Raw genomic sequence first — 27,217 nt, 5'->3', positions numbered from 1 at the left:
GGAATAAATGACATTTTAAAATATGTTAAAATAAAAACAGTTCTTTTAAATTGTAATAATATTTAACAATATTACTGTTTTTACTTTATTTTGATCAAATAAATGCAGCCTTGGTGAGCATAAGAGATATCTTTAAAACATTAATAAATCTTACTGACCCCAAACTTTGAACAGAATTGTATATATATATACAATAGTACCATCCTTCCCAACTCTCCAGTTGTCTGTTCATATTCCTGCACATACGTTTGGGATCATCAATGAAATTTTCCGCATTCATCCATTGTCCTCCACTGATCTTTCAAAAGGCACTCATCTGCTCTTTTACTTACTCTTTTTCTTTCATTCTGCAGGATGAGTCATTACAGAGACTGCAGAAGGAGTCTGAGATCCTCCAGAAGACATATGCACACTATTTTGACCAAACCATCATCAATAATGAGATTGACGAGACTATTCGGCTCCTGGAGGAAGCCATAGACCTGGTTTGCACCACAGCCCAGTGGGTTCCAGTGTCTTGGGTCTACTAAATCAGCAAACCTGTAACCTTATGCCCTTCATAACCTCACACATTGCAGTGAATCTCTGCAAGGAAAAAAATAAATAAATAAAACTTCAGAACTTTCCCATGATGCAAACAAAAGCTCACCTCTGATGTTCAAAAACATCAGTGTATCTGCAGTGAGCCCAGTCTTGGCCCCTCACAGACTACCTAGACGTAGTGTTGTATTAATGAAAAAAGATCAATAAAATAAATTACTAAATATTGTCATGTCTATATAGCTAGGAGGCAACATTTTGTAGACGTTTGATTTAAAGAGACAGTATCCTACATGATGCATTTTCCTGAAAGGAATATTTTTGTAGTTTTCCTGCCCATTTTTCTGTTAGTACCAGAGCAAAAGTGCAGTATTACTACAACAGAATCCTCATAGCTTTCATCTGTCCAGCCCGTCCATTAACTCAGCCATCATACATAATCCCCACATTATCCTTGCGGCAGACCCTATCTGCTTTAGCGCACAACGCACCGATTCGGCTTTAATTTAAAACTAAACCTTTGCCTTTTTTGGGGGGTTTGTTTTTCCCCAGTCCACCCTCCTCTACACATGGATACTGTCTCTCTAAAGACCTGCATAAATGTTTTAGAGATTTGAATGAGATCTCATGCATGTGAACATTCACGAGCGTCCATGCTGTCAGTGTTAGCTGTGTTCAGACCGTCACCCACAGCAGAAAACATTCCATTCTTCTGGACAAACACATTCAAACAGGTGGAGCCGGTGACGAGGAGGGAAAAAAAGACCTATGCACATCCCTTGCATTTTGGCAACTTTGTAAAGTTTATTTTTACCAATCATGTAGTAAAATGTGTTTGTAAATGGTCTTAATTTTTCTTTGTTGCAAGATTGAGGGGTTTGGGATGAAACTGAGTGCACAAAACTGTTCCGGCATTTCAGAAATGTGTCGTTTGAGAATATTAATGTTGACTCAGAAATCCCATTTTTATTCTGTGCAGTTGTCTGAGGAAGAGGTGCGTCCATGCAAAGCAAAGACGCTGTCTGTTCATGTGAATGGTTCTGTACATGACAAACTGTTTACTCAAACTGCCCTGTGTAAATGGCTCTGCCGATGACGGAGCAGCTCTTCGGTATGAGCGTGTTTTTTGTTTTTTGTTTGTTTTTTTAAAATATATTTCCTTTAATGTGGTGAAGATCTTCTCTGTGTCTTCTGCTCTGTGTTGTCTCATCCAGATTTTTGCTCAGCCTCTCTGTGTGAGTTGGCAGAGACGGGGCCAACGGAAACTTTTCGTTCCTCCTTTACCGTTTTGTTTTTCCAGATTTTCCCCAGCAGCTGTGGTAGGTCACGCCCTGCCCGCTTGACTCTGTGTGACTGCAGTCGGGATCAATGCCCAGTTATGTGTCCGAGAGCGACGCAGAGTGTGCGTTTGCTTGACCGATGGTACTGTATGTCTAACATATTTCTGTGTATGATAGAAACCGAATTCAGGCATGAATTTTCAGTCTTATATACACTACCGTTCCAATGTTTTGGGTTAAGATTTTTAATGTTTTCAAAGAAGTCTCTTAGGCTCACCAAGGCTGGTTCATTTGATCAAAAATACAGTTTGATTGATTTCTGTGATGCAAAGCTGGATTTTCAGCATTCATTACTCCAGTCTTCGGTGTCCCATAACCCTTCAGAAATCATTCTTACTATCAATGTAATCAAAAACATTGGAAACAGCGATTTTTCAGGATTCTTTGATGAATAGAAAGTTCAAAAGAACAGCATTTATTTAAAAGACAAATGTTGTTACTTGATCAATTTAATGCATCCTTGCTGAATAAAAGCATTAATTTTTCTTTTTTTCTTTTCTTTTTTTTCTCAATCTCTCTGACTCCACACTTTTGAACGGTAGTGTATTTTGGTACTGTCATACAGGTGAATACAACCTACATACAAACTGTCATATATAAAGAAGCAGGATTTATTTACATTCTAATCCCAGGATGCACAACTGATGGCATCTTCCTCCAGCTGGGTTGGGGTATAATATCGTGAACTTCCTGCTGCTCACTCACAAACTACTTCTACGGTTTCTTCACATCAGTTTCTGGCATAATCAAGAACAGAAGTTTGAAATGCTGGATTCCCAAATGATGAAATATACACACACGAATGAATAATAGAGTCACACTTTTCACCTGCTGAACCCTGAATTATGCACTGATATGTGCCATACAGAAAGGGATTCGAGTCTCAATTTAGGTGTCACACATAACCTTACACAAATGTTGATAAATATGTTTTTTTCCTCCAGTTTGGTTTAAAATAAGAAACCAGAACCAGATTTTAAATGGATGAATTGTTTTCAGTAAAAAATAAATAAAAGGAAGAAATGGTGAACTTAAAAAAAAATAAATAAATAAAAAATCTGACAATGTATTTCTCAAGTGTATTTGATCAGTTTAAGCAGAAAAATTTCTACTAATTAGTCAAATATAGTCTCACCACAAACAGATAAAATGAGACTTTCAATCCAGAAAAATACCATATAAAATATGAAAGTAGTCGGGCAAGGTTTGATGTCTGCTGCAGTACAATGAGAGCATAATTTCTCATACTTTGAATGCATTTTTTGAGACAAGTTTTACCTGACATATTAACTTTAGTGTGAAAGGCCCTAATGTGGACAGACTTGCACTGTATTATTTAACAAATGCAATTACACACTTTACATGCAGTTAACACTGGACATGCATCAGTGATTTAGTAACACTCAAATATCGCACCTGGATGGGAGTCATTTTAGTGACTGTTTATGCAGTGACCTTTGTTTATTCAAAGTATTAATCACAAATGAACAAAAATCTGTATTAAAACAATTAAAAAGATTCTCACACAAATCTAATGCTTCGCTCAGAAGCTCATGGCTCAGAGTATGACATCCTTCTATGCACATTGCTCTCTCTATAGAGAAAATAAATGGTCATAAAGTATATGGTGATAAAGCCAATTCATTTGGTTACAATATGAAGCAGTTTATGTTACAGAGTGCACTTAAGATTTATGGAATAAGAAGACTAATGCATTTTCTGAGACTGGAAACGTACCCAGTTCAATGAACCAAACAATAGAGGACAGTGTGTTATGCCATCTGCTGAAATGATAGAAGCTTTATCAGATAAATCTCCTACACAACAAATGTTTCAAAGTTACGCAACAGAACATGCACAGACGTGTTAATACTATAGATTTTTTTTTAAAAATGATGTAAAAACATTTGTGCTACTAGTTGCAGGTCTCACAAAATGGCCATCAGTTATACTTTTATAAAGCCTTTCATAATGACAAAAAGTCTTTTACAGTCTCATTGGCTTAAAACATACTCCTTTCCCTTCAAGACCAGTTTCCATTCATTTAAAGAGACGATCATCTCCAACTCCATAATACCTGCCAGAATCTCATTTTCAACATGAGAAAACGCACTGCTCATGGCAAGATGGATCAAACATTTCATCATAGCCTTAAATCCAAACATTTCCCATCCAACTACTGGGAAATTACTTCCACTCTTGAATGCGCTTCAACCCCTTTTGGTATTCACCAGACTCTCAAGAGGCATTAATGCAGTCAATCTGGACTTGAAAAAGAAACACAAGAAGAAACACAGTCTGAGCAGCACCGAACAGTCCATGTCCTGAAGAAACCTGACTCTCGGCGGGGTCCTGTTGCGTGCCGTTCCTCAGACCATCCGTGGCGTTGACCATCTCGTCCATCTGTTCCTGCAGTAGCAGTTTGGAGATTAGGCTGTTGAACTTGTTCTCCATGGTAGGGTAGTCAGGAAGAGATGTGGTCAGGTTGAGCTCTGGAGGATCCAGACAGGTGCCGTTCAGATGGGCGAAGACAACTTCGCTCAGGTCCAATCCGGCCACTGAGGACGGGGATGCGCATGGAATGTCCCTCACCAACTTATAGCTCTCCATCCACTCCTTCAACCACTCCAGGTCGCAGGTACACTCCCAGGGATTTCGAAAGAGATACAGGCGGCCGATGAAATAGATGGGCTGGAAGACGGAGAAGGGCAGAGAAGTCAGATTGTTGCTGTTGAGGTGCAGCGTGATGAGGCTCGTCAGGTTCTCAAAGGCGCCCTCCTCAATATAGCACAGGCGGTTTCGATCCAGGTACAGCACCTCCAGCTCCACCAGGTCACTGAACCATGTTTTGGAGACATTGGTGATCAGGTTCCCACCCAGATTCAACATTTTCAAGTTGCTTAAGCCCTTGAAAGCCTGCTGGGGCAATTCAACCAACAGATTATCGTTCAGGTAGAAGTTCTCCAGACGCACTAAGTCTTTGAAGGCCTCGTCATGTATCACGTTTATGCGATTCTCCTGTAAGTTGAGGTACTTGAGACTGGTTAGGCCCAACAAAGAGGTGTAGGCCACCGCTTCGATCTTGTTGCGCTCCAAGTAAACGTGTGTGAGGTTTTCCATCCCCCGTATGGCACCGGGAACGCGTCGAAAGTTGTTTTGGAAACACAGCAGTTCCTTCAGGGCGATTTGCTCCAAGAAGATCCGGTCTGGCATGCTGAACAGGTTACAGTCGGAAAGGTCCAAGCGCACCAAGCGTTTGAGTGCCGTGAAGGTGCGAGTGTGCAGGTATCGGATATACTCGTTGTGGGCCAAACTGAGCTCTATCAGGTTGGGCAGCCCTTTAAATGCTCCGGGCGTGATGAAGGAGATGTTGTTGTGGTCGAGAGAGAGTGTCTTGAGCGAAGGCAGGGTGCCAAAGGCTCGCTCGGATAGAAACTTTAGGCTGTTTTTGTCCAGGTTGATGGAGGACGCCTCGCATGGGAACTCTTTGGGCAGGTCCATCATGTTGACGTGGTCACACAGGACACTGCAGCTCTTCTCCTGAGTACACGTGCAACTGGGAGGGCAGGAGCGAGTGCAGGCCCACAGGGCCAGGGTGTGAGAGGGGAGGAGGAGGAAGTACACTGGAGAGAAGGGAAAGGAGATGTGTTAGAGGGTGCCATTTAACCACAAATTGTTGTCTAGTCAGTATGTTCATGAAGGTCTTGTGTCAAGGTCATGTTTTGAAATATTTGAACTAAATATCAGTCACACATTGCATATATGGGTCATTTAAAAAAATTCACACATTAATGTAAAACTAATAACGGATTAAACTCTTTTAACCTATTCTAAACCTGGACCTTGGATATACCTAAATGGGTTTATAAACTGCAAAAAACAAAGTTAAACCATTTCATATTATTGAATAAACAGTTAGGTTACAGAATGAAGCTGTTATATGGAATTTCTTGACTATGTGAAATCTATTTTATATAATGGAGGAGTATACAATTTCCTATGTTTTTGTATTTTTCTGTATTGAATACCACACTATGGGTTTGTACTTGAACTACATGGTCTAACATGCAGAGAAATGCTGAAAAGCCTTTAATGAACTTTCAGAGAGAACTTCCAGGACTCTATTATGATAATTATACAGAAACCAAACGCTAGTCATGCGGCATAAGCAATCACTTTGCAAATGAGTCTCGTTCTCCCAGCAGTTATGGGACGATTACAGAGAGCACAATCAGAGACTGGAGGAATAATTTAATGTGTGGCCTCCTTCTGTCCTGCATCTGCTCTGCACATTGAAATTATGGTGATTAAGAAAGGACAGATTAGAGATTACACAAATACACAAGGTCTTGTTTGTTCCCTTAAATTCATATAAGTAGAGATACTGTATTTCAGCAGCGCATTGTAATTTGAGCAAATGCTTAAATGTAACGTCCTCGACCAGTTGAATTGAATAGCTGAAGAAATACACCAAACCGATGACACCAAGGACAATAACAGCAGAAATCAGGGACTTACCAGCAATTGCGATGAAACACATCACTGGTTTCTCTCAGCTGTGGATTTTTAAGATAACATGAAATATTTTGCAAATTAACCTCTAAGTTTCCACGAAGACGTTTCAAAAACAATTGCCGAACATCTTGGCATCAAATAAAATGTTCCATCTGCACTGACAACTGATAAAAGGGTATCAACAAGTTTGCCCAACATGACTATGTCTGTACCGCTTCACTCCAAGTGAAAATATGAATGGATTAAAGGCTCTATCGCTCAGCATTTGTGTTTGTATGTGTGCACACATCCACTAACATCAGAACTCCCCTTCAGAAAGCCATCACTTAATGGCAGAAAAATCCTAGGATTATAAGCATTTAAAGCAGTACTCTGAAATCAAAGCAAGCAGAAATGACCCTAGGCCTCAATAGTACATGCAGATTACAGTCTGCAATCTCCTTATATAAACCAGTGACCGTAAGGTACTGTAACAAACTAATGTAAACTTTTCAGGAAACATTTGCCAAGTACTTTATGTTAACACTTTTCATTAGAGGGTCTTCTACCACCCCAATTTCAGATTGTCACTTTTCACTAAGACACTAACAGAAGTAATATACAGTGCTCAGCGTAAATGAGTACACCCCCTTTAAAAAGTAACATTTTAAACAATATCTCAATGAACACAAAAACAATTTCCAAAATGTTGACAAGACTAATTTTAATATAACATCTGTTTAACTTATAACATGAAAGTAAGGTTAATAATATAACCTAGATTACACATTTTTTTCAGTTTTACTCAAATTAGGGTGATGCAAAAATAAGTACACCCCACAACAAAAACTACTATTGACAGCACCAAGACTTCTAGGCATGGAATTAACAAGTTGGCGACATTTTGCAACATCTATCTTTTTCCATCCTTCAATAATGACCTCTTTTAGAGACTGGATGCTGGATGGAGTGATGCTCAACTTGTCTCCAGAATTCCCCATCGGTGTTTGTATTCCTCACCTTTGCGACGCCAGTTTTGAAGCCATCAGTTCCAAAAACATTTATCTTGGTCTCATCACTCCAGAGTATAGAGTCCCAGTAGTCTTCATCTTTGTCAGCATGGGCCCTGGCAAACTCTAGGTGGGCTTTTTTTGTGCCTGGGCTTTAGGAGAGGCTTCTTTCGTGGACAGCACCCATGCATGCCATTCCTCTGCAGTGTACGCTGTGTTATGTCACAGGAAATAGTCACCCCAGTTAGGTTTTCTAGATAATTGCTGTGAACTTGCATGCCGATTTTCTTCAACCCTTCTCATCAGAAGACACTCCTGTCGAGGTGTTAACTTCTGTGGACGACCTAGACGTCTGTGAGATTTTTTGTACCACTTTTGCTACAGTATTCTGACTGATAAGTGAAGCTTTGCTGATCTTCTTGTAGCCTTCACCTTTCTGGTGTAAAGAAATTGTTTTCTTTCTCAGGTCTTGTGATATTTCTCTTCCATGTGGTGCCATTGCTGACAGCATGAAATGGGAAGGGGTTTTACCACCCTTTTATAGTCATAAATCAAATAACAGTGCCAAGTTTGTTACATAATCTCATTTTCATAAAGATATTCATAAACACACAAGGAGTAATATTTAGAATATTTAACAGTGAAACATTTCATTACAAAAATGTCATTAAAAAAAAAGTTAAAGACACCGCTGAGGCAATGGCACAGTTTTCCCTGAAGCATCAGACTACTATCCGACTACCACCTGCCATTTTAGGGAAAAAATTTAAATGTTAACATTTGTAAGAGATCCTACATTGTTTTAGACAATCGCTATTCATCAATATGCATTTAGACCTGGTAATTTTAAGATGCGGTGTCCTATAAGTCTTGTAATCACTTGAATTGTTGAAATCAATCATTTAAAAAGATACATACTGTATTTAGTTACAATACTATCACAATACTTTAACTCAAATACTTTGAGTTGTATGCATGCATGCGTATATAAAATTGCAAGACATGTTGTAAAAAGTTAACAAAATGCAATTTCAATTAAAATTCTAACTTTGGTATTATGAGGTGGAATGGAACAGGCTTGGACATGGTCCTGGTCCCCAGTGCACAGGAAAATTGTGACACCAGAATAAAAATATTAATGATTCTGAAGTGGAAAATACACAATGTTAGACACATCTGCTTGCACTCTGTCTCTGACTACATGCATTTAAAATAATAAAGGCCCTTTTCTACTGGTAAAATCAGACGTTTGGAATTATCAGGACCCATCTAACTGCCAGTGGCTGGTGACTTAAGAAAATTTACCAGCCATAAATATTTTTTTTACAGGTCATTAAAGTTGACACCAATCCCTGGCAGACTAAATGCATGTTTGAGCTGTTTTAACTGAAAGTAACTTGCACTGACAGATCTTAAAATTTGCCAGGGCCATTGTCCGGTCTCAAGATCCACACCAGTAAAAAAAAATTTCTAGTGAACATTTATGAAAGCTACTTAAATGCCCTAATTGAACTAAGGCCTTAGGCTAAGTCCTGTCTGTGAAACTGGGCCCATTCTCTTTTCCAATTTTGATACCACAGCTAAAACTACTAGCATAAAACAATTTTAAAACATTAAAGACAAGTGGCCAGTCAGTAATAAAATAAGAGCAAATAATCAAGTTACAAGTAATAGCACAAATAAATACAGTAAAACAAATACAAACCTGATTCCAAAAAAGTTGGGACACTGTACAAATTGTGAATAAAAACAGAATGCAAGGAGGTGGAAGTTTCAAATTTCAATACTTTATTCAGAATACAACAGATGATATATCAAATGTTTAAACTGAGAAAATGTATCATTTTAAATTTCATGGCATCAACACATCTCAAAAAAGTTGGGACAAAGCCATGTTTACCACTGTGTGGCATCCCCTCTTTTTATAACTGTCTGCAAACATCTGAGGACTGAGGAGACAAGTTGCTCAAGTTTAGGAATAGGAATGTTGTCCCATTCTTGTCTAATACAGGCTTCTAGTTACTTAACTAGTTACTTAACCAAGTCTTCTTTGTGCCAAATGTTTTCTATGGGTGAAAGATCTGGACTGCAGGCTGGCCATTTCATTACCCAGATCTTTCTACGCAGCCATGATGTTGTAATTGATGCAGTATGTGGTCTGGCATTGTCATGTTGGAAAATGCAAGGTCTTCCCTGAAAGAGGTGATGTCTGGATGGGAGCATATGTTGTTCTAGAACTTGGATATACCTTTCAGCATTGATGGTGCCTTTCCAGATGTGTAAGCTGCCCATGCCACACGCACTCATGCAACCCCATACCATCAGAGATGCAGGCTTCTGAATTGAGCGCTGATAACAACTTGGGTTGTCCTTGTCCTCTTTAGTCCGGATGACATGGCGTCCCAGTTTTCCAAAAAGAACTTCAAATTTTGATTCGTCTGACCACAGAACAGTTTTTACACTTTGCCACAGTCCATTTTAAATGAGCCTTGGCCCAGAGAAAACGCCTGCACTTCTGGATCATGTTTAGATATGGCTTCTTTTTTGACCTATAGAGTTTTAGCTGGCAACGGTGAATGGCACGGTGGATTGTGTTCACTGACAATGTTTTCTGGAAGTATTCCTGAGCCCATGTTGTGATTTCCATTACAGTAGCATTCCTGTATGTGATGCAGTGCCGTCTAAGGGCCCGAAGATCACGGGCATCCAGTATGGTTTTCCGGCCTTGACCCTTACGCACAGAGATTGTTCCAGATTCTCTGAATCTTTGGATGATATTATGCTCTATAGATGATGATAACTTCAAACTCTTTGCAATTTTTCTCTGAGAAACTCTTTTCTGATATTGCTCCACTATTTTTCACCGCAGCATTGGGGGAATCTGTGATCCTCTGCCCATCTTCATTTCTGAAAGACACTGCCACTCTGAGAGGCTCTTTTTATACCCAATCATGTTGCCAATTGACCTAATAAGTTGCAAATTGGTCCTCCAGCTGTTCCTTATATGTACGTTTAACTTTTCCGGCCTCTTATTGCTACCCGTCCCAACTTTTTTGGAATGTGTAGCTCTCATGAAATCCAAAATTAGCCAATATTTGGCATGACATTTCAAAATGTCTCACTTTCAACATTTAATATGTTATATTTTATTCACAATAGAATATATAGATAAGTTTATGAGATTTGTAAATTATTGCATTGCTTTTTTATTCACAATATGTACAGTGTCCCAACTTTTTTGGAATCGGTTTTGTATACAAATGAAATAAACGGTGCTTTTCAAGTAGGTTATTCCAGGTAGATTGTGATTTTTTTTTGTCCTTTGTTGTTTGCTTAACATTAATAATGCAGACAGCAGCAGGATTATTAGGATAGTGTCATTTTAAGACCTAATGTATGGATCCAATATATGGATACTGTACACATGCGTTTTCTTTCTCAACTGTTTGTTCACTTAAGACAAAACTGACTGTTTACTAGGATACTTGAGTGTAATTTTGACAACTGACAATTTTGTGTGAAATCATCCGTTCAAGCATGAACTAACCCTTTAAATAGGTTGTTTGCATTCCTGTACAGACTTCAGAATGATCCTAGTGTCGAAAACAAGTAGATCGTTTATTTTAATGGCAACCCGGATCACGTCGGATTATGCGTTTGTTCGAAGCATTTATTTTGTAAACGAGACACAATGTAATGGAGAGTTTGTAAATAAAACTTTTGTCGAAAGATGAAGCAGCCAATATTGGGTATTGCCACAAACTGCAAGTTAATAATTTCATAATGCTTCGTTTTGAAAACATGATCCACATAAAATCGTGGTTTACAGACACTCCCCAGACAGCAACATAGTGTGGCCCAGATCCAGCCCACATCTGGTACATGTGGATTACACGCGGACCAGATCTGAGCCGACACGATGTTGCTGTCAGAACGAGTGGCCACTGATAGGGTTTCCTTTGCAACGATGTTAGCCAATCATAACAGCGCCCGTTTACTGACAAGCCTTAGAAAAGCCGCCCCTTAAAAACTGAATTTCAGGCAGAGGGTCATAAAGCTTGAACACTTGAATCATCATCATCATCATCATCATCATCAGGTACCAGCCACATGGAGCATCACCCATTGAAAGTATAGGAAATAAGACACAGGACACTAAGTAAAGAAGGAAATTTTCTATTTGTAAACAAACTGGCATCAACTAAATGTCATATAACTCCACAGAGTTCAAATTAAGAACAGCCGTTACAATGTTTGACCAAATTTCAGCTACATCAAACACCTAAGAAACCATGCTTGATTTGTAAGGAATTTGCATCAGAAACTTTTATTTTGGTAAAATCATACAATAAACGCACAGCCGAGTTGTCTCATGCAGTGCAGAGCCTAGAAGCTATGACAAAGCAAATACTAAATCTAAGGAGCTCTGGTGTCCTCTCAGGGAGCAAACTATTCTCCTATTTCCATCTGAATGAAGGGCAAGGGGTGTGATTTCAGTGTTTCCAATACACATATTAAGACTTATTGCTAGCGTGGACACTTGCAGCTTCTCCTGAGTGGACTAATACCAGAGTCACCGTATATGTAAATACAATAGAGATCAACCACGTGTTGAAAGTTGCCATGTGCCAGACATTGACAGAAACAAAACGTCAACAGAACAAATGTCAATCTGTTGGACAGAAAAAAAAGCACACATTTGGAGAATCTGGACACTTTTTGCACTGATACTTTTTTTCCTTTTTTTAACTTTTTTAAATGACTTTTGATTCCAAACCTTGGCATGTTTTTTCCCTGTTTCCAATTTTGAAAGCCAATTGGTAATTCCATAGCGACAATGTGCCGTTAGGCCTTTAACAGCTGTGGAAACTGACCGAGTCCATTATGTCTGAAACATTAAAAAGCTCACGCTACCCGGAAATATAGAAATTTTTCACGCATACAGGTGACATTCAACATTCAAGTGCCAGTGTTTAGGTATTGTCTTTTGGTCAAGTTACTTGAAACTTTCAAAGAATCACTTTGAGGCTTATAAAAATAAATATTTCTCAAAAAATGCTTAATAAATTACACAAAACTAGCAGCAAAAGTAGAATCTAGAAATCTGTGTGCAAATAGCTAAATTCCCCACTGCTGATCGCCCTGGTCCCAAATAAATCCTGGTAAATAGTGAGAACCCTTCCCCTTTTGTAAACAAGCTGCGTCTCTCCAGTCTCCTGACACAATATTTGGAAGCTTGAGGACATGCACTCAAGACACGTGTATAAAACTCGAGATGTGCAATAAAAGAACTTTGTAAAACTTGATGGGCACAACGTACACGGGCCTAGACCTAACTAAAGTAGCACCATTCAACTTGAAGTTCTCAATACTGTCAGTGCATCTGCTTGAATTCATCAGTTAAAAAACAAAAACAAAAATAAGTCAAGGCACAACTCACTTGAGAAGAATATCTATTGCACTTGCGATAAATGCCTTATTTCTCCTCCGCTCGACCGCTTCCTTCCTTTTCAAGAAAAGAAGCAGAAAACTGGCTCCTCAGCCAGTGGTTTAGTTCACATCTAACCAGATGAATTTTAGGAGCTGACAGCATTCGTATACCTGGTGTCCAGCTCCCGCAAAGAACAGCGGGACCAGACACAAGCTAAAATGGTGGCCTGTCTAACTGCACTCGCGTCAGGCCCAACGCAAACAAACTCCTGGTTCGGATCCGCCGATGCCTCAAAATGAACTCTCACGCTGCCTCTACCTACAGAAAAGGGAGCCATGCCTGCTGCGCAGCTTGAAAAGAGAGGACGTTTGTATTAAAAGAAAGCCTGCAACAATTCATTAGTCTTCTCTTCTTGACCAAAAAACAAAACACTAGCATGCGTATATATGACCAAAGCGGTCATGTTCCAAAGGCACGGCCGCTTTGGTTCTGTGGTCCATTTGTAGCCATTTGAACTTCACTTTCAGGATGGCAGGCATTTTTTGTTTTGCTGACATTTGTAAAGAAACATTTTACCAAAAAACCTTAGAGTTTTTCAATAAAATCACATCTGCTTCTCTAAAATGTTGTTTCGGAGAAGAAAAAAAAAAAAAAAAAAAAAAGTTAACAAAAAATGCTGCCCACTTACAGTGGCTAGCATGTGGTTCTTACTAGCTGCCATAACACTGTCAAGTCAATTAAAACAAGTGGATTAAGAAGTTCCAGCATTTTGAATTTTCAAACACTGAGTGTTTGCAATATTTCATCATGAATATCACAACTGGAATGGCCTTTTCAAGACAACCATATTCCTAAATAGGTGTCTCTCCAGGATAGAGTGAGCAAAACAAAACTAAGTCAGACCGATTTGTCCCTTGTGACACAGTTGCTTCACAGAACGTTTCAGACGTCTGCAAAGTGCCTGTGATGGTGCTTTGCTTTCTGGCTTGTATTGTTGGCTTCATGATATCGGTGATAATTTGAAGTTCAAATGGAACAGCAACTCATCGAGTCACATTATCCCAGTATTTGCCAAGGTTTGAGTATTTGCCAAAGTACAAGCTTTCAAATGCCTTTACAGCAAAAAAACAAAACAAATTAAGCTCTTGGCCAAGTTCACTCGAAATGAACAAAACTAAATTCCTGTCTATATTCAAAAAGGCACAGTACATTCACATACAAATGATCCTCTTTTTTTTTAAACAAATAAAAAAAAAATATTAAAAAAAAAAGTCAAAAACCTAGGTGCTGTAATAGATCAAATACACAAGTGAGCATCCTTGATATTCTGCTCCGGTTTTGCCACAGATCAGCTCCCTTTAGAATGTGGGCAGAGAATCACAGCGTGTAATGTACCGAGTTCATAAAGCTACACGAGGGTAGAGTCTGGCTATGATAACATGTGGTTTCCGTTCAGCTCTAGCTTGGCAAACATTTTTTTAGTTGCCCCACCAGTCCACCTGGGCATAGTTTCCTCCATAGTTTCCATAGTTGCCCCCGTAGCTGTCACTGCCGAAACTCCCAAAGCCACCTAAAACAGACACTGATGTCAGGACCGCTTTCAATAATTCAATGATATAAAAAAACAAACATATTCCACTTTAAAATGTACACTTTACATTAGTAAAAAATAAAAATTGTTCATCGTTAGTTTATCTATTTATAAATAATAAATGTTAATTATGCAATATAATTCACTTTTACAATAATTTAATAAATAGAGAAGTAAATAACCTTTTAAAAAAATAATAATAATAATAAATGCTGTAAAATAGATTTGATCGTTTATCATTAATTTAAGCTTTAGGAATGGCCTAACTAATTGAACCTTAAAATGTTAACTCGACAAATCATAAAATGGGGATTAAAATGAAACTAACCCTTATTGCCTCCAAAACCTCTGTTCCCTCCATGGCCACCAGCATTGCGAGCACCACGGTTGCCAAAAGTATTCCCACCCCCAGCCATCTGGCGGTAATCCCTGGCCCCAAAGCCACCAGAGAACCTGAAGAGGAGTAACATGTCATGAGTCTGGAAAATAAACAAATCCAGTTTGGAGATTTGGAGAGAAGAAGGTTTCCCTACCTTTTGGGTCGTCCACGGTTGGTGCTTTTGTGCTGGTGCTCGTAGGCTAGGTTCTCAAGCCAGGAGGGCACCTCCTGTTTGGCCTCCACCAGGATGTCCAGCAGATCTTTAGTGATGTTGCTGTTCTTATCATTGTAGAAGGATGTGGCCAGCCCTGAAGACATATCAATAATTCAAACAGATGTTCTGGCAAAAATAAGATGCCTCCAAGTTATTTCTATAAACAGCAAACTCACCAAGGTTTCCCACACGGCCTGTACGACCAATGCGGTGGACATATTCCTCAATGTCACTGGGCAAGTCAAAATTGATCACGTGTTTCACATTGGAGATGTCCAAGCCACGTGCAGCCACCTATCAAGACAAAAACACAATCAGTCAAAACAAGCACAAGGCAAACCACAGTGAGCTCACAGACTCTACTCACAGCAGTGGCAACCATGATAGGGCAGCGTCCAGAGCGGAACTGCTGGAGCGCTTCCTCACGATCACGCTGAGAGCGGTCGCCATGGATACTGGTGCAGGCATAGCCCTCGCGGTAGAGGAAGTCCTCAAGAGCATCTGCACCCTTCTTAGTCTCCACAAACACCAGTGTGAGAGAATCCTTGCCTGCAAGGAGACAGTATTAGTCACTTTGGATAAAAGCATCTGCCAAATGCAGAAGTGTATTTGTGCATTTGTAACCGTAATTCTGAATTTAGTGCAATATCAGCCAGTTTGCATATCTACTATAGTCAAGTTTTGGTAGTCAACTACTATAGTCAAGTTTCAAGACTCCAATTTGCACGTAAGAGGATGAAATTGTAGAGCACACAGACATTTAAATAATAATAATAATAATAATAATAATAATAATAATAATAATAATAATAATAATAATAATAATAATAATAATAAATAAATAAAAAAAAAAAAAAAAAAAAAAAAAGTGTTCCACTACGTGACTCTTTCCTGCCCTTTAAGATACTAACAGAAGCCTTCTGCTACAGTCCTTGCTTAGATAATGTTGGCATGGTAACAATGACCGACAAGACTTCTAAATCTAAAAGCACCAGTGACTCAGTACTGTGTTGCTATGGATATACGCGAGAGCTTCAAAGACCCAGTCACTGTATCTACACTTTTATTAGCTTAACGGAAAAACCTAAAGTATCTTAATCTCTTCTGCGGCATGAGCCATGGAGGGAAACATTTCTTACCAGACTCTATTACACTCTATTAACAATATTTTTAAAAATGTTCTGCTACAATATAAAATTTGTACACCCACGTATACCATCTGTTCACACAGAGCTTGACCAAGTCTGTTATTCTTACAACAAGGACCCGTTGACATTAGCCGGGTTTCCATTACAAAGTTACACAACTTTTGCAATATTTTCTGAATGTGCTATTGCGAAATGATGGCGTTTCCATTAACTGATGTTATGCGACTAAAGTGTAATTTTAATAAAGTCTAAAAGTCTAAAGTTACTAAAGTCTTTCCAAAAATCATGGTAGGTTTAAAGGGTTAGTTCACCCAAAGATGGTAAAAAAATTCTGTCAGTTATTACTCACCCTCATGTCGTTCCACACCCTTAAGACCTTCTTTCATCTTCAGAACACAAATTAAGATATTTGATAAAATCTGATGGCTCAGTGCAGCCTGCATTGTTAGCAAGTTAATTTACACTTTCAGATGCCCAGAAACCTACTAAAGACACATTTAAAATGGTTCATGTGACTACAGTGGTTCAACCTTAATGTTATGAAGTGGAGAATATTTTTTGTGCGCAAAAAAAAAAAATAAATGAAAAAAAAAAAAGTCAGAAGCCACGCACCCCCCAGTGGTGTACCATTGAAATTTCAAAACAGTTATGGCGTAAAGAAGCCTCGTTTACTGAAATCACGTGACTTTAGCAGTTAGATACCTGTTCGATACACGCTCCGAACCACTGATTCGAAACAAATGATTCGTAAAGCTTCATGAAGCAGTGTTTTGAAAGCGAATTGTTGAATAAAGTTGTCATTTGTTTTTTTTTTGGTGAACAAAAAAAATATTCTCGTTCCTTCATAACTTTAAGGTTGAACCACTGTAGTCACATTAATTGTTTTAAATAAATCTTTAGTAGCTTTCTGGGCATTGAAAGTATAAATTGTCTTGCTGGCAATGCAGGCCTCATTGAAATTTTATCGAAAATATCTTAATTTGTGTTCCGAAGATGAACGGAGGTCTTACGGGTGTGGAACGACATGAGGGTGAGCAATTCATTCACACATGACAGAATTTTCATTTTTGGGTGTCTATAGTATAATCACAGCCACTACACTAGCCATTATTTTTTTTATCAGAGGAGACAGGCATGTTATTCAAGCACAAATAGCAAGGAAAGCCCCTTATATTTGGGAACGGCCACGAATGAGGTGTTTGAGTGTTTCTCCCTCCTATCTGCTTTGAGGTCTTGATAAATAATGGCATTTGGCATTGGTCTTTTATGAGTTCAAAAAAGAACTCTGTCTTGTCCAAACATACTATGCCATGTTTAAAGAAGGATCAACTATTACATACGTCAGATGACCTGTAAATGTGAAATAACTTTCTACTGCAGTTCTGAGAAATATTCCTTTTTCGAATTGCCTGAAAAACCACCGCATGCAAGCTTGAAGAATTGTGTTTCCATTGGGCATATTTTCAGTTTGAAGAGTAATGAAAACGCAGCTACAGTAAGACAGTGGACAAGGAAAGGCATCTGACCTGTGGCATTGAGCAGGTCAAGGAGGAAGGAGCGCTTGTCATTCTCTTCCACCCAAACCACCTTCTGGGTGATGTTCTCTGAAGTGGAGCCCACGCGGCCCACAGCCAGGAAGATGTACTCATCCAGAAAGTCACGGGCCAGAATCTATAAATAAAATTAAATTAAAAAAAAAAATAATAATAATAATAATAATAATAATAAAAAAATAAAAATAGTACAGATGTAAAGAGTTCCTTATTAATAGAGGTTCATACTGAGTCTTGCTAATGAGCCTCAAATTAAATGCATGCATACCTGGATCTCTTTCGGGAAGGTGGCACTGAACATCATGGTCTGACGAGCACCTTTTGGAGGCATAGTGTCCTGCTCCACAATACGTCTGATCTGGGGTTCGAAACCCATATCAAGCATTCTGTCTGCCTCATCCAACACCAGATATCTACACAAAACATATCAAGTCATTTCAGAACCAAGATGTATTGGAGGTTAAAAACAACCTACAATGATTCTGCCATCTGCGTAGATCTTTTCTGTGCTGCACTTACTTGCAGTAGTCCAGGCCAATCTTGCCTCGCTCCATCATGTCTACCAGACGACCAGGTGTGGCCACTAGCAGGTGACAGCCTCTTTCCAAATCACGGATCTGCTGGCCTATATCTGCGCCTCCATATACTACACACGGGCGCACTCTGGAGCGATAAGCGAACTGCAGAAGATGAGAACAAAATTTGTTGTGAAACAAGATTTTAATTGAACCGACTGTTGCAAAACTGTAATTAGTTCTTCAAGTAAGATATACCTTTCTGGCCTCATCATAAATCTGAAGAGCAAGTTCTCTGGTTGGAGCCAGGACTAGAGAAATGGGAAACTGCTTACGACGGACGTACTTTCCATTCTCCTGCTTAAGACCAGAACAAAATGTATTAGTCCCAGAAGCAGAACTTCCATCTCCTCACAAGACTCTTTGCACAACTTTAAGCCAATAAAGAGACATTAAATTGATCTGTATAATAACCTGGGCACTGGCTTTGGTGGCCTGCAGTGCCTCTCCAGGTCCATCAGTGTAGATCTGACTGAGAACAGGAAGCAAGAAGGCTGCAGTCTTCCCCGAGCCTGAGTGAACAGAGTACACACACACACACTAAGCACACTCTCAAACAGCTGCACACTGCAGTTTCATCCTGACAGGGCAGCTAAAGCCACACTTTGCACAACTTGGTCAACAATGCAGTTTATTCTGACAAATCCCAACATGCTGAGACAGGAAGTGCTCATCTAAGGGCAAGCTCACACTACAGGACTGTGCTGCTCACACTGCTTTCTTGACATCTGTTGTCGTCTTGTCATAGCAGCGTGCATGCTACACAACGCTGACGATGTGCATAAACTACAAGACATTTGGTCAAGATCCCATGGCAATAATATCAAACAGATTTGAAAATACTGCAGTCTGTGACTGCTTTAGACAGGCTCAGATCATGTCGCTGATCTGCTCATACTTAATGAGCATTGGGGACCGCAAGAAGCAAAAACCGATTTGGCCGCGATCCAGGGGAAATCTTTTTGCGACCGCAATATTCAGCCAAAAGTCATGTAGTATGAGCTTGCCTTAACCCTCACGTAAAGGGACCACATGAAGGCAAGTGTTAGGTAAAAGTTTTAGAAGATGAGAAAGTTGACATGTGAGTGACTCAAATCAAAGCAATACAAATGTCTAATGATGTGCCTTACAGATTACCATTCTCACCATTCAAGAATAAAATGTTTATGTTGCATTTCCTAATAAAGTCACCGGCCAATGGTGCGTAACGGCATTTGGCACTTTTTGGACTCTGCATTCAGTTGCATTCAAGGATGCATCACTAAACTTTTGAAAAACATTTAATTATTCATTCAATGGCATGAATTTGGCCTCTCACAATTACTCATTTTACTCAAGTCAACCAGAATAGTATTCACTTAAACAATGGGTCAATGTTTACATTATGTAAATGACTCAACAAAATGCAGTATCAGCAGTATTTGCCATATTTAGCAGGTCCAGCTAAAGCTATTTGCATTGTCCAACAGTGCCCCCCCCCCCCCCCCCCAAAAAAAAAAAAAAGTAAAGAAATGTCCTGTTTGCTTAGTTTTACTTTATCACATAATTGCAAATGTAGTCTGCTGTTACAGTTCAACTGGGATGCAATTTTAAACCATTTTCCTCTAACAGACTTTCACGGTGGTCCACTGTCTAATGACCCACCTGTTTGTGCACAGGCCATCAGGTCCCTCTTGGCCTTGATGATGGGGATTGCATACTTCTGAACAGGGGTAGGGCGTGTATAGCGGCTCAAGTTGATGTTGCCCATAACGATCTCGCCCATGTCCACATCATGGAACTGAAAAGACAAACAGAAATTATCCAAACACATTTCATCTGCCAGTCTTGCACATCATTTGTTTTGCATTGACACTTGATTCTACAAGACACTATAACCATTAGGCTTACACTCTCAATATGCCCAGGAGAGTTTGTTCCAGTGGCCTCCACAGGAATGTCATCATACTTCTCAAAGTTAATCCCTGTGTTGCTGCCAGAGAACAGCTCACTGTCGTTCAAGAGAGACAGAAGAGAAAACAATGGCCTAATCACAACGACAGATAGACTCAGGAGACAAGGCACAGTGCGATTAGCAGTGGGCCACTTACTTTTCTAGACGCTCATTAGGGGGCATTGGTTTTGACCAGTCCTCTTCATCTCTGGACTCTTCAACCCAACGACTGTTCCCTCCCGTTCCTCCTCCAAAGCCTCCACGCTCATATCTGCCAAGAAAAAAAATATTAGAAACACTGCAGCACAGCATAAATACACTAAATTTCTTCTGAGCACAATGCATTAAAAAGCTTAGCTGTAATTATATAGCTTACTTTTCTAAACAATAGAATTATAAAATAATTAAATTAGCTAAAGTAGCTAAAGTATAGCTAATTAATAGTAGTGCAACGCAAGTCACAACTTGAGGCATCATTCACATCTGTAGCATGGGTACGACAATTTTTGGCGACCTTTGTAGAAATGATGGCTGATAAATCAGACAATAAACCAGTAGAGGATTCGGGATTATCACAAAGCTAAATTAGGTTATTTTTTGGCACCTTTTTGAGCTTAAATGTTCAAATGCACAAAAAAAACACAGCAAAATGTCCATCTTGGCAAGTATCTTCAAACACAGTCATTTATGTCTTAAGTAAACAAACTGTTAGGAATTTGAGAACTTTTTAACTTGCATTAATTAGGCTAGTATTAGTTTTTGCGGAGATATTGAAATTGGTGTCAAGAACTGTATCTAAAACAACCTTGTTACAATACAACCACTGCACCCTTCCTCACCTTCCTCTTGAGCCAGCTCCCCTGTCATTGAAGAACGCAGACTTCCCTCTGTCAGAACGCCCACCAAAGCTAGTGTAGGCATCTCTGTTCACCACTGAGTTCCACCCTCCATCTTTGTTCTCATAAGTGCCATAACCTACAATTTAATCATGTTAGACAATAAAAATGTATACACAACTCGCAAGGGGACATTTACACAGTTTTCAACTAAAAACAGAAAACGTTCCTGCGTCACAGTGTTAAGTCGTTTTCACGGATCCGTGTGAACGGGGATCGTTTTGACAATGTTGACGTCCGTACGCAAAAAATGCAAAGGAATAACTTTTCAGCTTTTAGTACATGGTTGTCGTGTAAAAGTACCCTTAATGTATATTTTATCATTTACAAAACTCTCACCTGCATTATGCATTGGCTGGTTGAAGGAACCTCCGTTCCTGCTTCCACGAAAGCTACCACGTCCTCCTCTGTCATTGCGAGGAGGTCCACGGCCAAAGTTTGCAGTCCCATTCATACGACCATCATGATACCCATTGACGAAACCATTGCTACGCCCGACGTCCCATCCTGGAGAATCTTCCAAAAAATGACAAGCAGGTAGAGGACATCAAGATTGAGGAAATGGCTCAATTTATAGCTTAGCTCAAAGCCAAGACTGGTTTCAGTGATGGTGAGTGAGTGGCAGATGTGAAAAAGCCAGTAAGCAATTTGCTCCTACAGCAGCAAAAATGCAACAACTCAAGTCAGTTGAGTGAACCAGATAAACAGGATCACGGCACTTCTCAAAAAAGCAGATCAAGAACACAGAGCACAATATGTATCTTTGGGCAGAACTGGCACTCCTGGTGTTTACAAAACCATACAAATCAACCTGTTTGGTCAGCCTAGTGACTCACCCAGCTATTCCATTCTGAGAAAAAAAAAAGTTTAAGGAACAAAGAGCACACACACTCCAAAAATCACATAATGTGACCTTTTATAATGCAATGTTCTTTGTGTGAAGACATACAAAAAGAAAAATCTTACAAGTGCTAGAGCTTATACAGATGAATCACCACATAAATGGGTGATCAATTTCTGTCCAAAAACCGGCAAAAGCAGGCCAAGCCATGCCACCGTCCATTGCTCTAATTTACCACAGCGATCAGCCCAGCTGATAACACTGGTTGCGTCCTCATTTCCATCGGTGGCTACACTGCTGTCGGTATGCGCAGGAGAGGCTGCAAGTGACACACACAGAAATTAGCCAGGACTGCACACATGCATATGCATACACACTCCAGTCTACAAAAACAGGCCAAAATAAATCATTTGCATTTCTAAGTACTGCCTCAGATGTGGTTATACCACACAACCAAACATCATTCAAAATTTACTTTACAAAGCTTTCCACGACTACAATCACTGCTGACCTACTTGCTAATCAGAAAGCCAAGCAATAGTCAAACATGATGAGGAATCATCAAAATACCCTTTTTGTCAGGCAATAAGTGCAATAGAACGCAAAGTAAACAGCAAAGAAACCCCTCAAGTAAAATAAACATTCACCTACGTAGTCTTCCGATAAATGTAAACTTGGAAGGGGGGGGGGGGGGGGGGGGTGTCAGAGTAGAACATGGTGTTTCTTGGCTAGTATGAAAACCAAACAATTGACGTGGCAGCAGTGAAACATGTCAAAGCTCAGATCAGTTGATCTTGAGCTAATTGGAGTGAACAAATTATGTTGTGGTTTAGTTAGATGTTAACATGAGCATCACTTAGTATTTAAAAAGAATGGCCACACGATTAGGCATGCTATTGACGTAGCATCAGAATGCATCTCGGGAAAAGACCACAAATTTCAGTCTCAGGGTCTAGTTAAAATGCAGTGATGTCACAGAGGGCAGAGAGCAGAACAGAGGGACAATGCACAAGTCACATGCATAGAGATATACCACATCTGTCCGGCCAGCCACTAGTGTAGGTGTGATAAAATGAGAGCTCCTGGGACGGATATCTCTGGGAACCTGAGCAGAGGCACAGGGCACTTAAAAGACAACCATTCCTTCACAAAGGGAGGAACGCAAAGAGCAAATCAGGTTGTTTTGAATAGTTACCGGTCCTAAAGTCATTCCATCCAGTTGGACAGTTATGCCTGTATCTTTGGTTTCCCTCAGGGTGCCAACTCTGAGGATACTGTTTGGGAGAAACTTGGGGAACAGTTTCACATTGTCACAAGATGCCGAAATATTTAAAAGCATTCAAAAGGAGTGTGTGTGCGCATGCCATTGCATATACAAGCCTCTTTCCTATTCGTTCACATTTAGGGAGACAATTTGAACAGAAGAAAGGAGAGGAATGCAAGCAACCGCAGCTGCTGAATAATCACAGGGAGCAGTCAGACAAAGCTATCAAAGCTTTTTAGACTCAAAAATGGCTCCTTCCAGTTGTCAGAGTGTTGAGTGAACCTCACACTTTTTGAAACTGCTTTAAATGTCTGGCCTCAAAGTACTGGCTCTGAAGGCATGGAATTAAATTTTCATGCATCTTGGAAGCAAAGCACCTTCAGCAGAACCTGACCAAGACTTACAGCTCTGTACTGGTGCCACTGAATAACCGCTCTGTCTACCAGAGGAATAAGCATTTCCTGCTGTGAAAAAACAAGAATGAAGTCAAAGTGTAGAAAGAAACTCAACCGATTATAAAGCATTGATTTTAAGATCTAAGAGGATCTACAGATCATTGTTTAAAGTGATGAAATAGAGAGTGGCTCATGTAAATTGGAATGAGAAAATGATACACTAAAATGATTTAATGATGTGAAAGAAGGGACTCTATTCAAAAAGTGCTTTTGAGCCTAAAAGATATTATAGTTAACTAGGGATGCACTGATCAGGATTTTTGCTGCCGAAACAGACTAACGAAGAAAAGATTAAACATTTAGACTAACCCTGAGAGAATTTGAGATCATTTTATGTGATTTCAAGTGGCATACTTAAAGTAATGGCTTACTTTTAGTAACTTTACAAAAAACAAGGTATCATCAAGTACATGATCTCATTCTTTTAAATTTTGAAAATGATTTGATCATGTTTGGAGGTTCTGAGGTTACAACACAGCTGAGAAAACCCCCCAAAAAGTGATGGAATTTATCGATTTATTTTATTATTCATGCTTGACATTGACAATTATAAAGTATATATATATGACACGAAATAAAATCATGTTTGGTTTAGTTGTCAGCACTGTTTGAACTGTGCGCTCCTATTCTATGAAGCACTGTAAATCAAGACCTGTCAATCAATCAAATACAAGCGCGCTCCAGATGTCCGATTGGTCTCGACACATCGTCCCTATCCACCATACCCGAAATCGAGATTCCATTGGATAAAATTTCAGATCCTGGAAGTCCTATAGCTTTAGCCACGCAGCATGTCATGTCACTCCATGAGGATTTTCTCAAGATCTATGCATCACGTTATGTTGTGTGTTGGCTCGAATGAATCGAGACAAACTGCTCTAAATAAAGATGTGTGATTTACTATGGTTTACTAATGTTTCGTGTAAAGTTACGAAGCAGAATGTGGCACAAAAGCCTCATCTGTATAATGTTTACATGCATGTCGGCGGCAACCATTTACGGTTTTAACTCAAACTGCGATTGGTTTGTGAGACAGGACCAATTTTAGTGACTCCCAATGGAGTCGCAGAATGTGATTATTGGCCGATAACGATCTACGGCCGATCGATCAGAGCATCCCTAGCTGACAAGCCATGAAGTGCTTTTATCTGTCAAGTATTTTCACATGACAGCAATTGCAAATCAATAGAGATTTAAGAAAAACAAAAGCACCCATCAAATAAAATTATAATAAAGAGCAACTCAAAGGCCAAAACTCAATTCAAAACTTTGCATCTGCAAACTTCTCATTTAGTAAAACAATCCATGGTTTGTAAAGTAAACCAGAATAACATACCATTTTGTGATACGTCTTTGTTTCTCAAATGAGGAGGAATGTAACGCCCTGAAAGACGAAAGACATTCACTTATTTATTAATTTGATTTTTTTTTTTTTTAACACTACATTGAGTGCATTTAAAATTAAAGTTCAGGAACACTAGGGGGAATTTCAACAATGAGAAGGCTGTTTGTGCTTTCCATGGGCAATTTATCTAAATGTCTTAAAAGCACTAAATGAAATAAAACTTACGACCAGTGCCAACACCCTGTCCATCAGCTGAGTTCAAGTCTAAGACAGCAAGCTGAAAGACAAAGAGCAGAGGGTCATGCCAAGCAGTATAAACAGAAATCATTACTGAGCATAAGAGTTTATCCAATTAAAATCTGGTAACATGGAATTGGCTAGGTTGACAACCAGTGTGATTTTTTTTCCTCCATGGAACACAAAGTTCGGCCTCAATCACCTTTCATTTTCAGTGCATATTTTTTCCATGCAATTAAAATAAAACATCCTCCGCCTAACATGTCCTTTTGTGTTCCACAAGAAAGTCAAATAAGTTTAGAACAAAAATTGGGTGGAGTAAGTGATGACAGTTGTGACCACTGACATGCCTTGTAACTGTGCATGCATTGAGATGGAGCAATCGGAACAAAAAAGAAAATTATATTGTACCACATTGTCTCTATACCAGTGGTCTCGAACTCAATTCCTGGAGGGCCACAGCTCTGCACAGTTTTGCTCCAACCCTAATCAAACACAACTGATCCAGCTAATCAAGGTCTTCAGGATTAGTAGAGACTTCCAAGCAGGTGTGAGTGAGCTAAACTGTGCAGAGATGTGGCCCTCCAGGAACTGAGTTTGAGACCACTGAGACCACAAACGTCATCGTTCAGAGGGGTAAAGCGTAATTAGCTCTGGTCACGTGACTGTTTACATCAGCCATGTAAAAATGTCACATGAAATCAAGACAGTATGCGAGGTCATTTATAGTTGTCAACTGTATAAAAATTACTACAAATCTCTTTTTTAGACGCTTTAAACTCATTTTCGGCCACAAATGTACCCGCTGAGGTTAAATTAGTTAACGTTAACGTTAATCAAATTTCAAAAGCGCCTGCCACAAATGTTTGGCAAGCCGTCATGGCCCTAGTCGAGCCTAAAGCCTATGATCATAACACCAGGAGAGATACACTTCGAATTGGTTATAGTGGATGATCAAGAAATTGATAAACATGTATAATCCGTCATCAGCCTGTTCCATGTAAAAAAAATATTCAGTCTTAACCAATTTAATGGTTGCATAGCACTAACGTTACAGGCCGCAGACTCAAATGTCCGACAAATTTCGACGCTATGCGTTTTTAACTGTACTTGCAAGAAGACAAACGGTTTACATAACCCGATAGAAACTCTAACAGTTATTTGGTGTTACAATGACGGGAAAAGTTGAATACTGATCTCGATTCTGGTATGCCGGTTACCGAGACGCGGAAAAAAACTAAACAGATAAACAGGAAAAGGCGTCGGCTGTGTATAAAACAACATTTTAAACTCTAAAATGTGGACATAAGAAATGACTGTGTCTATATATATCGTAAACTGTATAACTTTAACGAAAGGAAATATTATAACACGAGGAATTGCGGCTGTGACTCAACACCTACTGAAGCGCCTTCTTTGACAGCACTCAGAGCACTGCGCTGCCGCAAAAATGCTGTCTATGAAGGCAGCTCACTAGGTTTTGAGACGTAGCCTGCGTGTCAAAGCCAACCGATCAAAGCGATTACAAAGCTCACGTATAAACACATAACGTTATTCATAGCCTAACGTACCTGCTGCTCTAGACCGTGTGAACCGTCGACGACCACATGACTCATAACTAAAGAGAATAAGTGAGGATTACTCCTTTATTTCCGAGAAGCCGTTTCTTTGTTGTCTAAAGGATTTCAGCCAAGACTCCTTTTATTACGACGTCACTTGTTCTTTTGTAGTCCTGTCCTTTTCCAAGGGCTTTTTGTGCCAATACCGCCGTGGGGAAAAGAGAAGGAAATGTTTAAGTGTAAGTTATCCTCCCTCAGGCCTTGTATGGACAAAAAAACGAAATTTAAGTTTCTTTCAGGACGGCTCCGTCTTCTGCCCGCTGTGCTGATGGCAGCCCAGTGTGTGCTGTAGCTGTTGGCTTCAGGCTAAATGCCATTGGATCAGCGAACGGAGGAAAGACGTCACAGCGCC

General features: G+C 39.6%; 3 protein-coding genes across 29 annotated transcripts in view; 1 reads left to right on the top strand and 2 right to left on the bottom strand.

Annotated features, from left to right (window-relative positions):
- caska (calcium/calmodulin-dependent serine protein kinase a) overlaps window positions 1–3,165 on the top strand; it is a 183,786-nt gene extending 180,621 nt beyond the window's left edge. For 11 of the 15 annotated variants that reach the window (XM_067410304.1, XM_067410306.1, XM_067410299.1 and 8 more), the window contains one exon: window positions 354–3,164. In XM_067410304.1, the coding sequence (XP_067266405.1) occupies window positions 354–530 (177 nt within the window). In that variant the 3' untranslated portion in view covers window positions 531–3,164. Of the gene's footprint in view, window positions 1–353 lie in introns of all 15 variants that reach the window. The other 4 variants (XM_067410303.1, XM_067410301.1, XM_067410293.1 and 1 more) reach the window with 1 other exon arrangement.
- A 642-nt stretch (window positions 3,166–3,807) lies between these two features.
- On the bottom strand, window positions 3,808–7,977 carry nyx (nyctalopin). Its single transcript, XM_067410510.1, has 3 exons — window positions 7,962–7,977; window positions 6,399–6,422; window positions 3,808–5,503 (listed from the first exon to the last, which is right to left on the bottom strand). The coding sequence occupies exons 1-3, from the start codon at window positions 7,975–7,977 to the stop codon at window positions 4,119–4,121; spliced, it is 1,425 nt and encodes a 474-aa protein (XP_067266611.1). The 3' UTR covers window positions 3,808–4,118.
- Window positions 7,978–9,170: 1,193 nt separating this feature from the next.
- On the bottom strand, window positions 9,171–27,165 carry ddx3xa (DEAD-box helicase 3 X-linked a). Of its 13 annotated transcripts, none has more exons than XM_067410177.1 (21): window positions 26,818–27,165; window positions 25,235–25,286; window positions 25,001–25,048; window positions 23,614–23,673; window positions 23,141–23,233; window positions 22,979–23,050; window positions 21,444–21,620; window positions 21,048–21,183; window positions 20,366–20,479; window positions 20,166–20,265; window positions 19,920–20,055; window positions 18,690–18,787; window positions 18,474–18,575; window positions 18,220–18,380; window positions 17,969–18,113; window positions 17,674–17,818; window positions 15,367–15,548; window positions 15,176–15,293; window positions 14,940–15,093; window positions 14,735–14,859; window positions 9,171–14,385 (listed from the first exon to the last, which is right to left on the bottom strand). In XM_067410177.1, the coding sequence occupies exons 1-21, from the start codon at window positions 26,860–26,862 to the stop codon at window positions 14,294–14,296; spliced, it is 2,355 nt and encodes a 784-aa protein (XP_067266278.1). In that variant the 5' UTR covers window positions 26,863–27,165; the 3' UTR covers window positions 9,171–14,293. The 13 variants fall into 13 exon arrangements, with proteins under 13 accessions (XP_067266278.1, XP_067266281.1, XP_067266282.1 ...); XM_067410180.1 differs by having other exon boundaries at window positions 23,614–23,670; XM_067410178.1 differs by having other exon boundaries at window positions 9,198–14,385; window positions 18,474–18,572.
- Window positions 27,166–27,217: the final 52 nt, after the last annotated feature.

The sequence above is a fragment of the Chanodichthys erythropterus genome, chromosome 14 (assembly GCF_024489055.1).
Source record: "Chanodichthys erythropterus isolate Z2021 chromosome 14, ASM2448905v1, whole genome shotgun sequence".
NCBI lineage: Eukaryota > Metazoa > Chordata > Actinopteri > Cypriniformes > Xenocyprididae > Chanodichthys > Chanodichthys erythropterus.
This window is presented reverse-complemented; position numbering and strand designations above follow the sequence as displayed.